Source organism: Chiloscyllium plagiosum, chromosome 29 (genome assembly GCF_004010195.1).
Source record: "Chiloscyllium plagiosum isolate BGI_BamShark_2017 chromosome 29, ASM401019v2, whole genome shotgun sequence".
NCBI lineage: Eukaryota > Metazoa > Chordata > Chondrichthyes > Orectolobiformes > Hemiscylliidae > Chiloscyllium > Chiloscyllium plagiosum.
In genome coordinates this window covers 39,125,606-39,144,243 of record NC_057738.1, presented here as the reverse complement: position 1 = coordinate 39,144,243, position 18,638 = coordinate 39,125,606, and the positions used below count along the sequence as shown (strand labels likewise).

The 18,638-nt window shown below is 42.2% G+C and overlaps 1 protein-coding gene across 4 annotated transcripts in view; it reads left to right on the top strand.

Moving 5' to 3' along the window:
* The window catches only part of nek11 (NIMA-related kinase 11), a 292,808-nt gene that overhangs the window by 86,794 nt on the left and 187,376 nt on the right, over positions 1 to 18,638 (top strand). For all 4 annotated transcript variants that reach the window (XM_043719596.1, XM_043719594.1, XM_043719598.1 and 1 more), the window contains 2 exons: positions 14,617 to 14,735; positions 18,263 to 18,327. In XM_043719596.1, the coding sequence (XP_043575531.1) occupies positions 14,617 to 14,735; positions 18,263 to 18,327 (184 nt within the window). The remainder of the gene's footprint in view (positions 1 to 14,616; positions 14,736 to 18,262; positions 18,328 to 18,638) is intronic.

Sequence of the window (18,638 nt, the reverse complement as noted above, 5' to 3'; positions counted from 1 at the left end):
TTTCTCCAGTGTGAAAAGCCCAAGCTCACTCAACCTCACTTCATAACACAAGCCCTCCAGTTCAGGCAGCATCCTGGTAAATCTCTACTGCATCCTCTCTAAAGCATCTACATCCTTCCCATAGAGGTGACCAGAACTGAACACAACATTCCAAATGTGGCCTAACCAGGGTGTTATATAGATGCAGCAAAACCTCACAGCTCTTAAACTCAATCCCTCTGTTAATGAAAGCCAAATCACCGTACGCCTTCTTAACAACCCTATCAACTTGGGTGGCAACTTTGAGGGATCTATGTATATGGACCCCAACGTCTCACTGTTCCTCCACACTGCCAAGAATCCTGCCTTTAACCCTGTATTCAACATTCAAATTCGACCTTCCAAAATGAATCACTTCACATTTATCCAGGTTGAATTCCATCTGCCACTTCTCAGCCCAGCTCCGCATCCTGCAACAGCCCTTGACACTATGTACAACACCACCAACCTTTGTGATTTCAGGAAACTTACTAACCCACCCTTCCACTTCTTCATCCAAGTCATTTATAAACATTACAAAGAGCAGCAGCCCAAGAACCGATCCCTGTGGGACACCACTGGTCACCAACCTCCAGGCGGAATACTCTCCATCCGCTACCACTCGCTGTCTTCTTTCGGCCAGCCAATTCTGTATCTAGACAGTCAAATTTCCCTGTATCCCATATCTCTTAACTTTCTGAATGAGTCTACTATGGGGAACCTTAGCAAATGCTTTACTGAAATCCATATACACCATGACCACTGCTCAATCTTTGTCAACTTGTCTTGTCACATCCTCAACGAACTCAATAAGACTTGTGAGGCATGACCTGCCCCTCACAAAGCCGTGCTGACTATCTTTAATCAAATTATTTTTTTCCAAATAGTCATAAATCCTATCTGTCAGAATCCATTCCAGTACCTTGCTTACATCAGATGTAAGACTGACTGGTCTGTAATTCCTAGGGATTTCCCTATTCCCTTTCTTGAACAAAGGAACAACATTTGCCTCTATCCAATCATTCGGTACTACACCCTTGGAGAGTGAGGATGCAAAGATCATCGCCAGAGGTGCAGCACTCTCATTTGTCACTTCCCAGAGTAACCTTGACTGTATCTGGTCTGGCCCTGGGTTTTTATCTATCTTGATGCTTCCCAGACTTTCCAGCACATCCACTTTCTCAATATCAATCTGTTCAAGCCTATTTTCCTGGTCCACAATGTTCTCACTATCAACAAGGTCCCTTTCTTTAGTGAATACTGAAGCAAAAAACTAACTTAGGGGCAACTCTACCTCTTCAGATCCAGGCACAAGTTCCATCCACTTTCCCTGATTGGCCCTACCCTCTGTTCATTCTCTTATTCCTCACATAAGTCATAGAGATGTAATCCAAGATGGAGGATGGAAAAACATTCTGGCTGTAACAGCTACTCCTTTTTTGAGGTATTTGAGGTACACGTAGGATGCCTTTGAGTTTTCCCTAATTCTTCCCAACAAGGCTTTTCGTGCTCCCCCTCCCCCAGCTCTCCTCGGTCCATTTTTGAGTTCTTTCCTAGCTACTCTGTAATCCTCTAAACTTGAGCCAGATCCTCACTTCCTCAACCTTAAGCAAGTTTCCTTCTTCCTCTTAATGAGGAACTCCTCTTCTCTTGTCATCCAAAACTCTGTCACCTTACCATTCCTTGCCTGTCTCAGTGGGACAAAGTTATACAACCCTTGCAACAAGTACTCCTCAAACAGCCTCCACAATTCGGTTGTGCATATCCTGTAGAACAATTGTTCCCAATTTACACTCCACAGCTCCTGTCCAATAGCAGTATAATTTCCCCTCCCTAAATTAAATACCTTTCCATACTGTCTGTTCCTATCTCTCTCCATGGCTATGGTAAAGGTGAGGCAGTTGTGGTCATTGTCACTGAAATGTTCTCCCACTGAAAGATCTGACACCTGGCCTAGCTGGTTGCCTAGCACCAAATTCAATATGGCCTCCCCCCTCGTCAGCCTATATACATATTGTGTCAGGAATCTTTTCCACAAGCAGCATTTGATGCCTCAATTGTTAATTTTAAAACAAATTTCTAGGTTTTTTTTCAAAAAGGTATTAGAGTATATTGAACAATGGTTGGTCAATATAGTTTACTCACATGATCTTCCATGATTTCTGTCAATGATTGGAGAAGTTCAAAGGGCAAAATTAACTCATTTTGTTCTATCAATATCTCTCTCTATTCCTTTAACTAGGATTGATGGCTAAAACTTACCCATTATTACAGCAGGAAGAAGTTAGACAGTTTAGTGGGGGAAGGAAGGGTAAAGTTCGACAGTGGAATACCAGGTTTAGGATAACCAGCATAACCAGTTAGAGAAAAGGAGCTCCAAAGAGTGAGGTGCTTCCAAAACCAGGAATCATCTTATTGAAAGTAAACATTGGTTGATATTGCTCCTGTGAAACACTTCAGCATGCTTTACTACTTTAATGGTGTAAGTTTGTGTTGTACTTATTAATGCAGTTTTCTCTCTAGTTCTTCAGGTTTAGACAAAACCAGACACAGTTTGGATATTAAACGTTTCAACTATTGGGACAGAAAAAGTCGTGTCAAGTAATGTATTTAATTGCTGCCACAAATTGCAGTGAAAGCAAGTTACATCATGGTTAGAAGTTTACAGCAAGCCAGCTATGTGTAATTGAATTACTCAAAATACGTCTTCTTCATTGGTAAAAAGACAACTAATTTTGCATACACTATCATTTGCAGTTACAAGTTCCTAATATATATGGTTAACAAAGAAAATCTAAAAAACAGTAAAACTGTAATAGTTCTAATCTGTCCCACTTTCATCAGTCTCTGCATGGACATGTCATCCATTACCTCGAAAGCATTTAGATCCTTTAATGTGTGGTGGTTATTGTTGTCAGCTTATCTGATATCAGCTGATCACTGGTGATATTCCTTCCCCGGTGAGTATTTGAGCAAAGCAATATACTCATCTTTCAGGTTCAACATCTTCACTGGGTTGATAATTCCCAGAACATATTGAGCTGCTGTCACTAATTGTTTTGATTTGAGTTAAAGCTGATGCTTTTTCTGTGGCACAGTAGTGCTGCATATTTTGTAAAAGTGAGATTGTTTGGATGTTCACACTGAGCTGAAAATGTGTTGCTGGAAAAGCGCAGCAGGTCAGGCAGCATCCAGGGAACAGGAGAATCGACGTTTCGGGCATAAGCCCTTCTTCAGGAAGGATGTTCACACTGTCTTGAATTAGGCAAGAATTTTGCTCAACAGTTGATGAATCTAACAAATCATTGCATTGCTTTCATATCTGTTGGTTGTGACATCTCTGTCATGGCTCTTACATTCGGGCAAAGTTCTTTTGCTGTCATTTTTACTTGACTTCAGCATCTTCAATTATATCTTTTACTCTTTCTTCTATTCCTTTTCCTCAACTTACCTTTTCTTCCACCATTTTTGATTCTTGCACTTTCTTAAGATTGTAAGATTATAAGATTTTTGAGCAGAACTAAATCTTTTGGCCCATTAATTCAATCATGGCTGATTGTGTTTCTCAGCTCTGTTTTCCTGCCTTTCCCTGGAATCTTTGATCCCCTTGATAATCAAGAACCTGTCTATCTCTGTCTTAACTGCACTCAATGACTTAACTTCCATAGCCTTCTGTGGCAATGAGTCTCATCAAGTCACCACCCTCTGGCTGAAGAAATTCCTCCTCATCTCAGTTCTAAAGGGTTGCTCCTTCACTCTGAGGCTGTGCCCTCATGTTCTAATCTGTCCTACTAATGGAAACATCTTTTCCATGTCCCCTCTAACTAGGCCTCTCAGTATTCTCTAAGTTTCAATGTTCAATTGCTTATTATCAGCTTTCAGTTCCACCTGGGCAGCATGTGGCTCACAGCAGCAGTGACCCAGGTTCAATTCCACCCTCGGGTGACTGTGTGGAGCTTGTACATTCTCTCCGTTTCTGTATGGGTTTCCTCTGGGTGCTCCAATTTCCTCCCATTGTCAAAAGATGTGCAGGTCAGGTAGATTGGTCAAGGGAAATGCACAGTTACAGGGATAGGGTAATGGGTTGGGTCTGGGTGGGAGGGTCACTGTTGATGGGCTGAATGGCCTACTTCCACACCATAGAGATTCTATGAAATAATGATTATTTAGGTCTTATTATCCTTTTTTTTCCTATTTTCTAAGATCTCCCGACTTAGATGGTGGGACTGTTGGTTCCTCTATATCCTGTCTCTCAGACTGGACCTGAGGGCAACTTAAACTCACGTACTTTGTTGAGTCTTATGTACTTTGACCATTTAAGACCCGTAACAGCATATTTGTAATCTTTTAGGATTCAATAGTCAATGGATTGGTGGCTTAGGAAATGCTGGAAACCTCTTTTAAGCTATATAGGCCTAACTGGGTGGCACAGTGGTTAGCACAGCTGCCTCACAGTGCCAGAGACCTGGGTTCAATTCCCACCTCAGGCAACTGTCTGTGTGGAATTTGCACATTTTCCCTGTGTCTGCGTGAGTTTGCTCCAGTTTCCTCCCACAGTCCAAAAATGTGCAGGTTAGGTGAACTGGCCATGCTAAATCGCCCGTAGTGTTAGGTGAAGGGGTAAATGTAGGGGAATGGGTTGCTCTTCGAAGGGTTGATGTGGACTTGTTGGGCTGAAGGGCCTCTTTCCACATTGTAAGTAATCTAATCTAAGCCATTTAAGCTTTAGACATGCTCAACTGCGTTGAGGGAACTTTGCTTAACATCTGCTCTCTGGAACTCCAGGTCTTAATTCTTCCCTTTTAATTAGCCACTTCATTTATTCTTTTGGTATGAATATCATTGCATCATAGAGCCTCAATGTTTTCTTGGAGGGCTTCAGTTTTGAGTCACCATCTCAAGCCACTTTGCACAAGCTCATGATGTAACACAAAACACCAGTGTCTATCTGACACTTCACATTCATCTGATGCTCTGCCTCTGCAGTCATCATTCTAACAGATGAAAGCCATTTATCATCTTTACCCTTGATGCTGCCCACCTATTGTTTGAAGTAGTGTCATTTATCAGAATCATTAGCTCCACCTCCCATCTGTATTGGTTTAAATTCTTCTTTCTAGCTAAACATTTGAGTACAATGTGATTCAGTTCTTAGCAGTTAGAAAGCTCCTTTCCTCAGGTGGGTCATACTTTTCTTTTCTTTTGGGTGGTGAACCTCCACAATATTTACATTCTGTCCTCTTCCCATGATCTCTCTGCGGGCTCTTTTGCAAACATGCTTTTCAGTTTTCTAAAATGCGATTCTCATTTGGCCTGAAATGTCTCTCTAGCTGAGCAACCTCCGAGCAACTGCACAAGTTGATAACCTCCTTGCGAGTAACTTTCTCCTCTCTCAACAGATGTGCTCTCACAACAGGATGTCTTACACCTATTTCTGATGAGATTAACCTTTAGATGTCAGAACTGACAGGATGCAGCTGGTTTGGCATTACCATTGTACCACTGATCTTTGATGTGGGACATACACTGTTCATAAGTAACATTAATTCACGATTCAAAGTATGTTTCCATAGGCTTTCAAATTTCCCTCTGTCTAGGTTCTCTGCTTCTTTGTGGAGTATAGGCTGCAGTGCAACTTGAAAAGCTCAGCAGGTCAGGCAGCATCTGAGGAGCAGGAGAGTTGATGTTTTGGGCATAAGCCCATCATCAGGAAGGGAGAAAGGGGTCAGGCTTGGTTTTCCAGAACGGAAAGAGAAAGTACAGGGTGACTTTTGGTGTAGATTGGGAATATGTGTGCCTCTCCCCACTCCATTACTCTACAGGAACTGACAGTGTAACAGATGGAGCCCCTACAATCTACCAAGCCAATGCCAGCTCTCCATAGAACAATCCGATCAGTCCTATTTTCCTGTTGTATCTCTGTGGCCCAGCAAGTTTACTTCCCGCACTGCCCATCCAGTTTGCGTCTGAAGTGATTTGTCTTAATTTTTCACTACCCTCATAAGCAGACTGAGGGAAAAACCAGTAAAAACTGCACAGGCTTGGCGATGTACTGGTCATACTGGAGCTCTGCTTTGCTGTGTATTGGATAAGCAGAGCTAGTTTGTTGCATTTACCAGTTTTACTTGGCTTACTAATTAACACTATGTCTGTTAAAAAGTTCTTTCTCACATATCCCTTGCATCTCTTGCCCAAAGCCTTATATTTGTATTTAATAGGTCCTTGGACCATCTGCCAATGGGATCTACCTTTTCACAAACCATTTTGAAGAAAGGCCCCTTTACTGAAGTGTTAATTCTGTAACTTTCTGCACAGACCCTCCCAAGGTTCTCCAGTATTTTCAATTTTCATTTCAGATTTCCAGCATCTGATATTTTGCTCTTGGGCATCTAACCCCAATACTATTTGGTTCATCTCTCGCAAGTCTGATTGATATAGTGTCAGAGCTGAAAATGTGTTGCTGGAAAAGTGCAGCAGGTCAGGCAGCATCCAAGGAGTAGGAGAATCGACGTTTCGGACATGAGCCCTTCTTCAGGAAACTGAAGCCATACACTAAACAAACAGTTCTTTCTAGCCATATCTGAAAAAAAAACTTTTCCAGCAACACATTTTCAGCTCTGATCTCCAGCATCTGCAGTCCTCACTTTCTCCTTGATATAGTGTCACCCAGTTATCAGGCCAAGATTGGTAAAACTTCTCCTAAGATTTTTGACTGTGACCCCGTGGAGTAGCCAAACCAAATTTTCCTCATCTTATGTAATAAACAAAGAACTGTAGGAGCTAGGAATCTGAAACAAAAATTGCTGGAGAAACTCAGCAGGTCTGGCAGCAGCTGTGGAGAGAAAGCAGAGTTAACATTTCGACTTTAGTGACCCTTCAGAACTGACAGCAGCTGGAATAATGTGGTGTATTTGTGCTGATGACAGGGATGGTGTAAAGGTGGGGATGGGTAAGGAATGAGTTGATCAGATTAGATTAGATTCCATACATAGGTGAGATGGAACCCAGAGAAAGATCATTAAGAGTCAGAATCATGAAATCCCTATAGTGGGGAGACAGGTGATTTGGCCCATTGAATCCACACAGACCCTCTAAAGAGCATCCCACCCAGATCCACCCTACCCTTGTAATCCTGCCTTACCCATGGCTAATCCCCCTTTCCTGCACAGCCCTGACAATGCTGTCAATAGTTGGGCCCAATTCACCCCAACCTGCACATCTTTAGATTGTGGGAGGAAACCGAAGCACCCAGAAGAACGTGCAAATTCCACACAACCAGTCATCTGAGGGGGGAATTGAACCTGGATTCCTAGCGCTGTGAGGCAGAAGTGCTAACCACTGAATCACTGAGCTGCCACAAAGATAAGCAGACAAGGGAATAATGCCAGTAAGCCAGGGAAAAAGCTGATAATGAAGTCAATGAACAGGTGGAAATGGGTTGGCTGTTCTGAACACAGCCCATGTCATGACAGGGCTCGGAGTATGGGGACTAAGTAAATGACAAAGAAGAATGTGTTCAAAATATAAAATTATTGCACTCGATATTGAATCCTGAAGGCTTCAGGGTCCTCATGCAGAAAGTGAAATGCCATTCCTCCAACTTGTGCTGAGCTTCACTGGAGCACTGCAGCAAGCCCTGAGACAGAGATGTTGGCCAGTGAACAGGTTGGGGTGTTGAAGTGGCAGGGAACAGGAAGCACTTTTTGTATCAGGCAGCCTTTCCTGAGGCAGTCCCTCAGATTGTTCTATTCAGTTTTGCTGTTACAAATCACCCATCCTGCTCCACCTAAACATGGTTCTCGGTAAATAGTGACTTATTCTTTGCTGTCAATCCATATTTCTCCCCCTGCACCATCATTCCAAATAGTAAATATTGCATGTATTTAATCAAATGATCATCAGGGCCAGTAACAGATATCTGTAAAATCTCCTTCAAATGTCCCAAATAGAGGGGGGAAAGAAGCAATTCAGACTTCCTCAATGATCTGAATGAAATATCTTGAATGTTAACTTGGAAATCTTCCATATTAAGCTTGTTTTGTCTCCTGTAAGTAATCAGCACATTGTTGCTTTTCTTTTGAATTGCCTGGAGATTCCCAATTAATGCCTGTCCATTCCACAACCATTCGTTTCTTGAACAGGAATCCTGTTGTTTTTAATGGACGCTTATTCTACCATTAACATTTACTATTAACACCTACGCTGGACCTAATCTCTTTTCTTCACAGCCATTTTGCTCCCTTTGCCTTTTATTATGTAATATCTGAGGTGTCTAATGTTCCTCAGTCTTTAACCTTCCCTTAACTTTCTCTTATGTTCTGTCTGCTACTGCCCACCCACAGTATCAAACTCACTTTTCCACCTACAAAAACAGAAACCGTTGAAAAAATCTTAGCAGGTCCAGCAGCAATGTGGAGAGAAATCCGAATTAACATTTTGGGTTGAGTGACCCTTCCTCAGAACTCTTTTCCACCTCTCTCTTTAGTTATGAAGAAGAGTGATACCAGACTTGGAACATTATCTGTGTTTCTCTTTCCACAGATGCTGTCAGACCTGCTGAGTTCCTCCAGGACTTTCCGTTTGTAATTTAGCTCTCCAGCGTCTGGAGTATTTTGCTAATGGATGTGAACATTCTGGTTGGTGGAAGTCATAAAAGCATTGCAATACTTTCAACTCCATCATCCAAACTGACATCCTCAAGTGACTTCAATGTCAGTATTGAGTAGGGTTATGAAGTTTCCATTTTAACTGCGAATCCATCTACTAAATTTAGCTGTTTGCTTTGCACACTGAGCTTTTACTGTGATGGGTGTAAGATGCATCTGATATTATATGAAATCCTTTAGAGACTCATGAAGAGCCAATGCTTCTTGGGGAATAAAGTTTTCTAATTGAATTTGGGATTTCTCATAACAACTTCACAAAGACTTAGCAGATGAGATTTTGTCATAAGGAGGAATCATCACGATGTTAACGGGCTTATTAAACAGCCTCAGCTGTGATCCTGGGTTCATGTTCCACTACATGTAACCCCACCACACCGTTCTGCGTTTGTGAAATCTTCCTTACTATTCTGTTTTGACACCATTACCTTGATTACTTGTGATTATCTCTCTACTTTAATTAGTTTGTACAGTTTTTGATTACTTGCTACTTTGGTTATACCTTTGTCATGAGACTCTGATACCTATTCATGTTATTCCAGCCAATTGGTTAGTCTCTAGCACCATTTTACTTTGGATTATTTGTAACTAACTCTCTGTCTTTCTTAATGGGTTAATTGGTTATTCCTTCTCTTGTTATTTGGCCTGTTGACACACTACTCACACCATTTGTACTTATCTGTTGACACTCTTAATTACCTGGAATTATCTTGCCATTATCCCTCTGCATGTATATTCTATGCCTGTGTGCATCTCTCTACTTCACTTGACAAAGGAGCAGTGCTCTGAAAGCTTGTGATTTTAAATAAACCTCTTGTCATGTGACATCTGACTTTATTAAACAAACATTAAGGTACAGTGACCACTGGTTCCTGAACGTACTTAAAAGGGAGGTAGATATGTTGAGCTGGACTAAAGAAGAGTTGAGGCCTGGAGAAGATCAGACAACTATCTTGTTGAATGGCTGAGCAAGCTTGAGGGACCGAATGGCCTATTTCTTATATTCTTAAACCCAGGAAATTCTTGGCAACATATTCCAGAGAGGGTCTCTCTTGTGTTCGGCACAATTTCACTGCCCAGCAATAAGGTCAGCTTTGTTAGGGAGGTGAATTAGCAGACAGATGGGGAAACAGATGGGGAGAATGCAAGATAGACACCAGCGGACACCTCACTGCCAAACATATTTAGTATGAAAATATAGCAAAATAATAGCAGTTTGATCTCTATTAAACATACCACTCCATGATTGTTATTATGAGAGTCTTTCAGAATGTTTTTCCCATAATTAATCCAACATTTTCTCAAAACTTCACTGTGTACAGATAATAACTTTAATAATCTATACCAATGAGAAGTTTTGCATTTAAAGACCAGTTATAATTTAAAAGTAAAATATATTCTATACATTAAAATAGCAATGAAAAGCTACCTTTACGCAGTATAATTTGAAGATGCCATTCTTTAGAATAGGAATAAATGGGTCATTTTCAGAATGGCAGCTGGTGACCTGCAGGGGTCACCCACAGGGGTGGGTGCTTGGACATCTATTCACAATGTATATTAATGATTTAGATGAAGAAATTACATGTAATAAATCTAAGTTTGCAGATCACCCAAGCTGGATGAGAGAGTGGACCATGAGGAGGATGCTTCAGTGTGATTTGGACAAATGGAGTGACTGGGCAAATGTACGGCAGATGAAGTATCATGTGGATAACTGTGAGGTTGTCCACTTTGGTAGCAAAATCAGGAATGCAGAATATTATCTGAATGGTGATACATTGGGAAAGGGGAAGTGCAATGAGACCTGGGTGTCCTTGTACATCAGTCACTCAGTGTAAACATTGCAGCATGTGGTGAAGGAGGTTGCACAGATCGGAACCAGGTGGAGCTTGTTGACTATTTTTTCAAGAGTTGGGAGGTCATGTTGCGGCTGTGCAGAATTTTGGTTAGGCCACTGTTGGAATATTGTGTGCAATTCCGGTCTCTTTCCTAAAGATGTTGTGAAACTTGAAAGGGCTCAGAAAGGTTTTACAAGGATGTTGCCAGGGTTGGAGGATTTGAGCTACAGGGAGAGGTTGAATAGGCTAGGGCTGTTTTCCCTGGAGCGCCGAAGGCTGAGTGGTGACCTTATAGAGGTTTATAAAATCATGAGGGGCATGGATAGGATAAATAGAGAAAGTTTTATTCTGGGATGGGGGAGTCTAGAATTAGAGGGCATAGGTTTAGGGTGAGAGGGGAAAGATATAAAAGAGACCTAAGAGGCAACTTTTTCACACAGAGGGTGGTACATATATGGAATGAGCTGCCAGAGGAAGTGATAGAGGCTGGTACAATTGCAACATTTAAAAGACATTTGGATGGGTATATGAATAGGAAGGGTTTAGAGGGATATGGGCCAGGTGGTGGCAGGTGGGACTAGATTGGGTTGGGATATCTGGTCAGCATGGATGGGTAGAACCGAAAGGTCTGTTTCTGTGCTGTATTTCTCTATGACTCTAAAACAGCAGCTAATGAACTTGAAAGACCCTATACAGACAACAAGCAAAACTAATGTCATTTACAAAATACCACGCAAGAACTGTAACAAACACTACATTGGACAAACAGGCAGAAGACTAACCACCAGGATACATGAACATCAACAAGCCACAAAACGACATGACCCTCTCTCACTATTGTCCTCACATACAGATAAGGAAGGACACCACTTCGACTGGGACAACACATCCATCCTAGGACAAGCCAAACAGAGACACACACAAGAATTCCTAGAAGCATGGCATTCCAACCGGAAATCTATCAACAAACACATTGACTTGGATCACATTTACCACCCCCTGAGAAAAAGAACAGGAAATGACATCACCATAGGAAGTGACATCACCAACCCAAAGAAAACCAACAATATGAATAGAAAGCAGGAATCATCAGTAGTGCTTCATCCAGAGGTTCACTGAAGATGTTACCTTGTATGGTGATGAAACGTCTGAAAATGAACCTTCCAGGTCTGCGAGCAAACCTACATCCAGAAGCTGAACCTGAGCTACGAATCTTCTCAAAATTCGCTAAAAGAAATATAACCAGGAGATTTAGAGTCTCCTCAGTTTAGGGAACTGACTCTGTGCAGGCTGGTACAATTGCAACATTTAAAAGACATTTGGATGGGTATATGAATAGGAAGGGTTTAGAGGGATATGGGCCAGGTGGTGGCAGGTGGGACTAGATTGGGTTGGGATATCTGGTCAGCATGGATGGGTAGAACCGAAAGTTCTGTTTCTGTGCTGTATTTCTCTATGACTCTAAAACAGCAGCTAATGAACAGCAGCTAAAACAGCAGCTAGTGTGTCACTGCTGCTGTTGGTTTCTGCTTCTTTTGTTGGCAGAACCTGATTCCTAAACTGGTTGGTTTACAAAGCTAGTTTTGTTAATTGGTACTAATGTGGACTGATTTCTAAACTGCCTGATCTACCCAGTCAATATGTTTCAGGTGTAATTCAGCCCTCATTAGGGAACTGGTTGGTTACAGCCTGTGCGTTAGTCTTTTCTCTTTTACTTTGAGAAAAAGGCTATGCTGACTATGGCAGGGCTTAGCTCTCTTGTGGGTAGGCCTGGCCCTTGCTGGTGGACTAGGCCTCTGTAAAGACTGAACATCTGTGTGTGTGTGGTGGGAGGTGAGCATTTGCTGCATTCAGGAGTTTGAGAGTGGATGTTGCCTTTGGGAGTGGACTCTGCCTTCGTGAGTGGACCAAACCAACCCCTGTGAGTTAACTGCACCTTCAAAATGTACTGTGTTCCCGTGAGTGGGGCTGGTTCTCTGTGGATAAACCAGGCCTCTATGGAGACTGAACACTTGGGTATGTGCTGCGGGGTGTGAATTTGTTGCCTTCATGAGTGGACTCTGCATACCGGAGTGGACTCTGACAATGCGTTCTACATATTGGAGTGGACTCTGCTCCTGGGAATGGACTCTGCATTCTGAAGAGAGCTATTTATGGTAATAGACTCTGTCTACCAGGAAGGACTCTGTTTGTTGGTAATTGATTCTGTCTTGTTATTTGTTGGGTTATCACCTGCACTGTCTGGTGTGTCCCTGGGTCTGGCAGGCCTCGCTGTGAGCTGGAAGGCTCATAGCTTATCCCGAAAGCTGTCACCCTGACAGCCTGAGGGTGGGTAGACCGTCCAGTGAACCGGAAGGTGGGTAGGCTGCCCCAAAAGCTGGAGGGTGGGTAGGCCACCCCGATGCCAGTTGCCCCGAGAGCCAGATGGTGGGTAGGCCATTCTGAGCGCTGTCATCTTGGGGGGTTTAGGGAAGCAGAACAGGCTGTCCTGGAGGTGGTTGATAGGTGTGTCAGGGCCGACTGAGAGCCGGAAGGGGCATGGGGCGGATCAAGAGCTGGGAGGGGTATAGGGGCAGGCTGTCTTAGAGTGGTCAAAAGGTGGAAGGAATGGGTGGTTTGTTGGGGGGGGGGGGGGTCTATATTCTATGCTTCTTTTAAAAATCTAGTTGGACTTTCTTCTATGTATTATAAATGTTAGTACTTTTTGATGACTGAAAGTGGGATTTGAAGGTTTGTCCTGATCTCCCTGAGAACTGGTTGAACGGTGGGGTTTAGAGCCTGGCTTTGCTGCTCCTCTCCCTGGTAAATTGCTGGTTCTCTGTATACAGGCTGTTAATGATAATTGTTTTGTAAACCGTATTGTTTAATAAAATAAAACAAAAGGTGATCTGCTTTGTATGTGTGTGCGTCTGCTCTTTCCTTCTTGATAAGATGCGGTGGGATTTGAAGGTTGTACGGTGGGGTTTGGGTTTGACTTTGCTGCCCCTTTTCCCTCTAAATTGCTGTTTCTCATAAACTTTTGCTCATTGTTCATTGTTAGCTGTTCGTTTGTATTTTGTACCATTTGATAAAATAAAGAAATTATAACCAGGGGATTTAGAGTCCCCTCAGTTTAGGGGACTGACTCTGAGCTGACTGGCTATAGCCATTATTACTGCACACAAGTAAACAAAAGTTGACTTGGTAGCAGCCTCAGTGCAGTTATTTCAAATGTAAATGGTATGTTCACCTTCATAGTGAGAGTATTCAAGTACAGGAACAGGGATTTCTTGCTGCAATTGTCCAGGACCTAGGAATGCATGAAGTACTGTATGCAGTTTTGCTCTCCTCATCTGAGGAAGGATACTGAGGGAGTTTAAAGAAGGTTTTCCAGATTGATTCCTGTGATGGTAGGGCTGATATATGAAGAGACACCAAATCAGTTAGGACTATATTCATTGGGATTTAGAAAGATGAAGGGGATCTCCCATAGAAACCTAGAAAATTCTAACTGAGCTAGAGAAGGTAAATGCAGGAAGAATGTTCCTGTTGACCTGGGAGTCTCAGACCAAGGGGTCACAGTCTCAAGATACGGGGTAGGCCATTTAAGACTGAGATGAGGAGAAATGTCTTCACCCAGAGGGCGGTGAGCCTGTGGAATATTCTGCCACAGAAAGTACTTGAGGCCGAAGCATTGAACATTTTCAAAACCGAGTTAGATGTAGTTCTTCGAGCTAAAGGAATCAAAGGTCTTGGGTGAAAATAGGAAAAAAGGGACTGACTTGGATGATCAGCCATGATCATATTGAATGTTGAAACCTGGCTCAAGGGGCTGAATGACCTACTCCTCTCCTATTTTCTATGATACTATGTTTCTGATGTTAAGCATTCATGTTCCTGTTAAGTATATAAAATCATTGGTTTCATAAACGGAACAAGGGGTCTGTTAAATCTGATCTGAAATGTGTACTCTGTTTCTCTCACCATAGATGCTGCCTGACCTGCTGAGTGTTTCCAGTATTTTCCGATTTCCAGCGTGACTTTGCTCCCAGGTCAGGATTTAGTGGATGTGCAAGTTGAATTTCTGGTTCTGTTCTTGTTTCAAATATTCTCAGGGTGGAGACCTGCAATGTAGAATTGACGAGTATAGACAAAGGGACTGGACCTTCACTGAAAACCAGGTCATCGAGTGGTTCATTCAGTTACTGCTGGGAGCCCAGTACATGCATGAAAGGTATCATCTCTATTTGTTCTTCATCTGAAGCAATTTTGCGGCCATTAAAGCTGTCATTTTTCATTCAGTGTTGCCTTTTAGGGACAGCCATTTCAGAAAGTGTGCCTTTTAGCCATGTGTACAGAATTAAAATTTGTTAGATTTAATCTGTCAAAATCCTCATTTCAGGTTTAGGCAAATAGATAACTACTCATGGCCCTGAAATCATGCTGCGAATACCTGGCATGGTTTTCTTCAATACACTTTCGTTCGCAGAAATGTGTGACCATTTATTTTAAAGAGATTAACAGGGCCATCACTATAATATCTGAGAGATAAATGTGTTGTCTGCTTGTAGAATGGGACCTAAGAGCTATGTTCTTAGTACTCCAGTAGAGTTTGTTTATCTATTTACCCAGTTGTCTGCTTGTGGAATGGGACCTAAGAGCTATGTTGTTGGTACTCCAGTAGAGTTTGTTTATCTATTTACTCAGTTGTCTGACCCTTGCTCAACTTTTGATGATATCTAGGTCAATCAAAGAAAAAATCTTGTATTTATAAAAAAAACACCTTTGGTATTTTGACAATGTAATCTCTGCTGCAATTTAGGAACCATAGCAACCAGTTTGCACACAGCAAGCTCCCACATAAAAAGCAATGTGATAATGACCGGGTTATCTGTTTTTTTGTGATGTTGATTGAAGGATAGAAAGAGGCCAGGACACCAGGGAGATCATTCCCAGTTTTTCTTGAAATGGTACCACAATGTTGGTGCATCTGCCAGTCGATGGGGTCTCAGTTTAACAACTGGCCTGAAAAGCAATGATTGCAACAGCGCAGCACTCTCTTTGTGGTGTCCCGAAGTAGGCAAAAGTGAAGACTGCAGTGTCCGCCTCAATATTTGAGTACAGGACTCTAGAAGATTAGATTCCTACTGCGTGGAAATAGGCCCTTCAGCCCAACCAGTCCACACTGACCCTCCAAAGAGTAACCCACCCAGACCCATTTCCCTCTGACTAATGTACCTAACACTATGGGCAATTTAGCTTGACCAATTCAGGATCAGTTCCTGCGGATTGGAGGGTGGCTAATGTTGTCCCACTTTTTAAGAAAGGAGGGAGAGAGAAAACAGAAAATTATAGACCAGTTAGTCTGACCTCAGTGGTGGGAAAAATGCTGGAGTCAATTATAAAGGATGAAATTACGACACATCTGGATAGCTGTAACAGGATAGGTCAGAGTCAGCATGTATTTATGAGGGGGAAATCATGCTTGACTAATCTTCTGGAATTTTTTGAGGATGTAACTCTGAAGATGGACAAGGGAGATCCAGTGGATGTAATATACCTGGATTTTCAGAAAGCCTTTGATAAAGTCCCACACAGGAGGTTAGTGAGCAAAATTAGGGCACATGGTATTAGGGGCAAAATACTGACATGGATTGAAAAATTGGTTGGCTGACAGGAAACAAAGAGTAGTGATAAATGGCTCCCTTTTGGAATGTCAGGCGGTGACCAGTGGTGTGCCGCAGCGATCTGTGCTGGGACCGCAGCTTTTTACAATGTACATTAATGATATAGATGAAGGTATTAAAAGTAATATTAGCAAATTTGCTGATGACTCAAAACTGGGTGGCAGTGTGAAATGTGGGGAGGATGTTAGGAGAATACAGGGTGACCTGGACAGGGTAGGTGAGTGGACGGCTGCATGGCAGATGCAGTTTAATGTGGATAAGTGTGTGGTTATCCACTTTGGTGGCAAGAACAGGGAGGCAGATTACTACCTAAATGGAGTCAAGTTAGATAAGGGGGCAGTACAACGAGATCTAGGTATTCTTGTACACCAGTCAATAAAGGGAAGCATGCAGGTACAGCAGGTAGTGAAGGCGGCTAATAGCATGCTGGCCTTTATAACAAGAGGGATTGAGTATAGAAGCAAAGAGGTCCTTCTGCAGCTGTACAGGGCCCTGGTGAGACCGCACCTGGAATATCATGTGCAGTTTTGGTCTCCAAATTTGAGGAAAGACATTCTGGCTATTGAGGGAGTGCAACGTAGGTTCACAAGGTCAATTCCCGGAATGGCGGGACTATCTTACACTGAAAGATTGGAGCGACTAGGCTTGTATACGCTTGAGTTTAGAAGGCTGAGAGGGGATTTGATTGAGACGTATAAGATTATTAAAGGATTGGACACTCTGGAGGCAGGAAGCATGTTTCCGCTGATGGGTGAGTCTCGAACCAGAGGACACAGTTTAAAAATAAAGGGTAGGTGACTTAGAACAGAGTTAAGGAGAAACTTCTTCACCCAGAGAGTGGTGGGTGTGTGGAATGCTCTGCCCTAGACGGCTGTAGAGGCCAAGTCTCTGGATACTTTCAAAAAAGAGTTGGATAGAGCTCTTAAGGATAGTGGAATCAAGGGTTATGGGGATAAGGCAGGAATAGGATACTGATTGAGGATGATCAGCCATGATCATAATGAATGGTAGTGCTGGCTCGAAGGGCAGAATGGCCTACTCCTGCACCTATTGTCTAATTCACCTGACCCCTACATCTTTGGATAGTGGGAGGAAACCCACACAGACACGGGGAGAATGTGCAAACTCCACACACACAATTGCTGGAGGCTGGAATTGAACCTGGGACCCTGGTGCTGTGAGGCAACAGTGCTAACCACTGAGCCACCGTGAGGACTTGAGCTCTCAATCTCCTGACTCAAGCACTGACACATGGCTGACACTTATTTATTTGTCCAATCCCTCTTTGATGGTTCAGGGAGCATAGGAACAGGAGTAAGCCATTCAGCTCCTCAATGCAATTCTAATATTCAATTAGGTCTTGGCTGAAAGAAATCAGAAAATAAGACATTCCAGGGTATAGGTAGATCAGTTATGATTATTGTGACTCGCTCTCCATTTTTAAAGAATTTTGAACATAAAGAACAACTGTATTTTCTGTGTAATTCTGTATTTTGTCATTACTAATGCAGTTGTGTTGCAATGTTTTTCAATCATGAGGGAGAGACACATTCACTTCAAACACCTTGGCATATATTTAACAGAAGAACTTCTAACTTGTGTTTACTTAGTGCTCTTGAGAATCAAACTTCCAGAGCAATGAAGGTTTGGGCATATAGACAAGTATATTTTGTAAGCATGAACAGAGAGCGGAGATGAGAATCATTTCATTTTTTGGGTTGCTGTCAAAATGCCTTTTGCTTTCGTTAAAGAAAGCTCTTAGCAATGACAGCTGAATGTGGCTCTGATTTAGGCAATTATCCAATCACATCGACTGGAGAGCTGGTAGACTGCTGTTCCAAACAAGCAGATGAAGACATTTAATTGGGAAAAATAAGCATTTGTTCATTACAGCTTATGCAGTCATTGTTATAATCATCAAAAAAGCTTGCCACAATTTGAGCGGAAGCCTCTATTTATAGTTATTTCATTATTTGAACATTTTCGTTGTCCTCCAGGAAGCTGGCTTCTTTCCCCCCCCATAAACCTGTGACACATCTGACTGTATGATATTTTTTGTTGTTAAACTTTGTAGAAGAATACTTCATAGAGATCTGAAAAGCAGCAACATCTTCCTGAAAAATAATCTCGTAAAAATAGGTAAGGATTGCTCAAATTTTCCCTGTTTCCCTGATTTTATTGAACATGTTAACATTAACTTTTGAGAGAGAACTGTGGCACATCTGCATTTCTGCATTTAATGTAGGCATCCGTCATGCCAATAAAACAAGCTCTAGTTAATTATCTGCCAAAGTTGTTGTGTCTCTAGAGTTTGACTTCCTTCTTCACTGACACAACTTACTTTACTTTTGGCTACAGCATTTTATGGCAGCTTATCATTTTATCATTTGCACACATTCTGTGCTTAAGACTTGGCCCTGAAACGTTTCATAGCTACATACATGAAATTC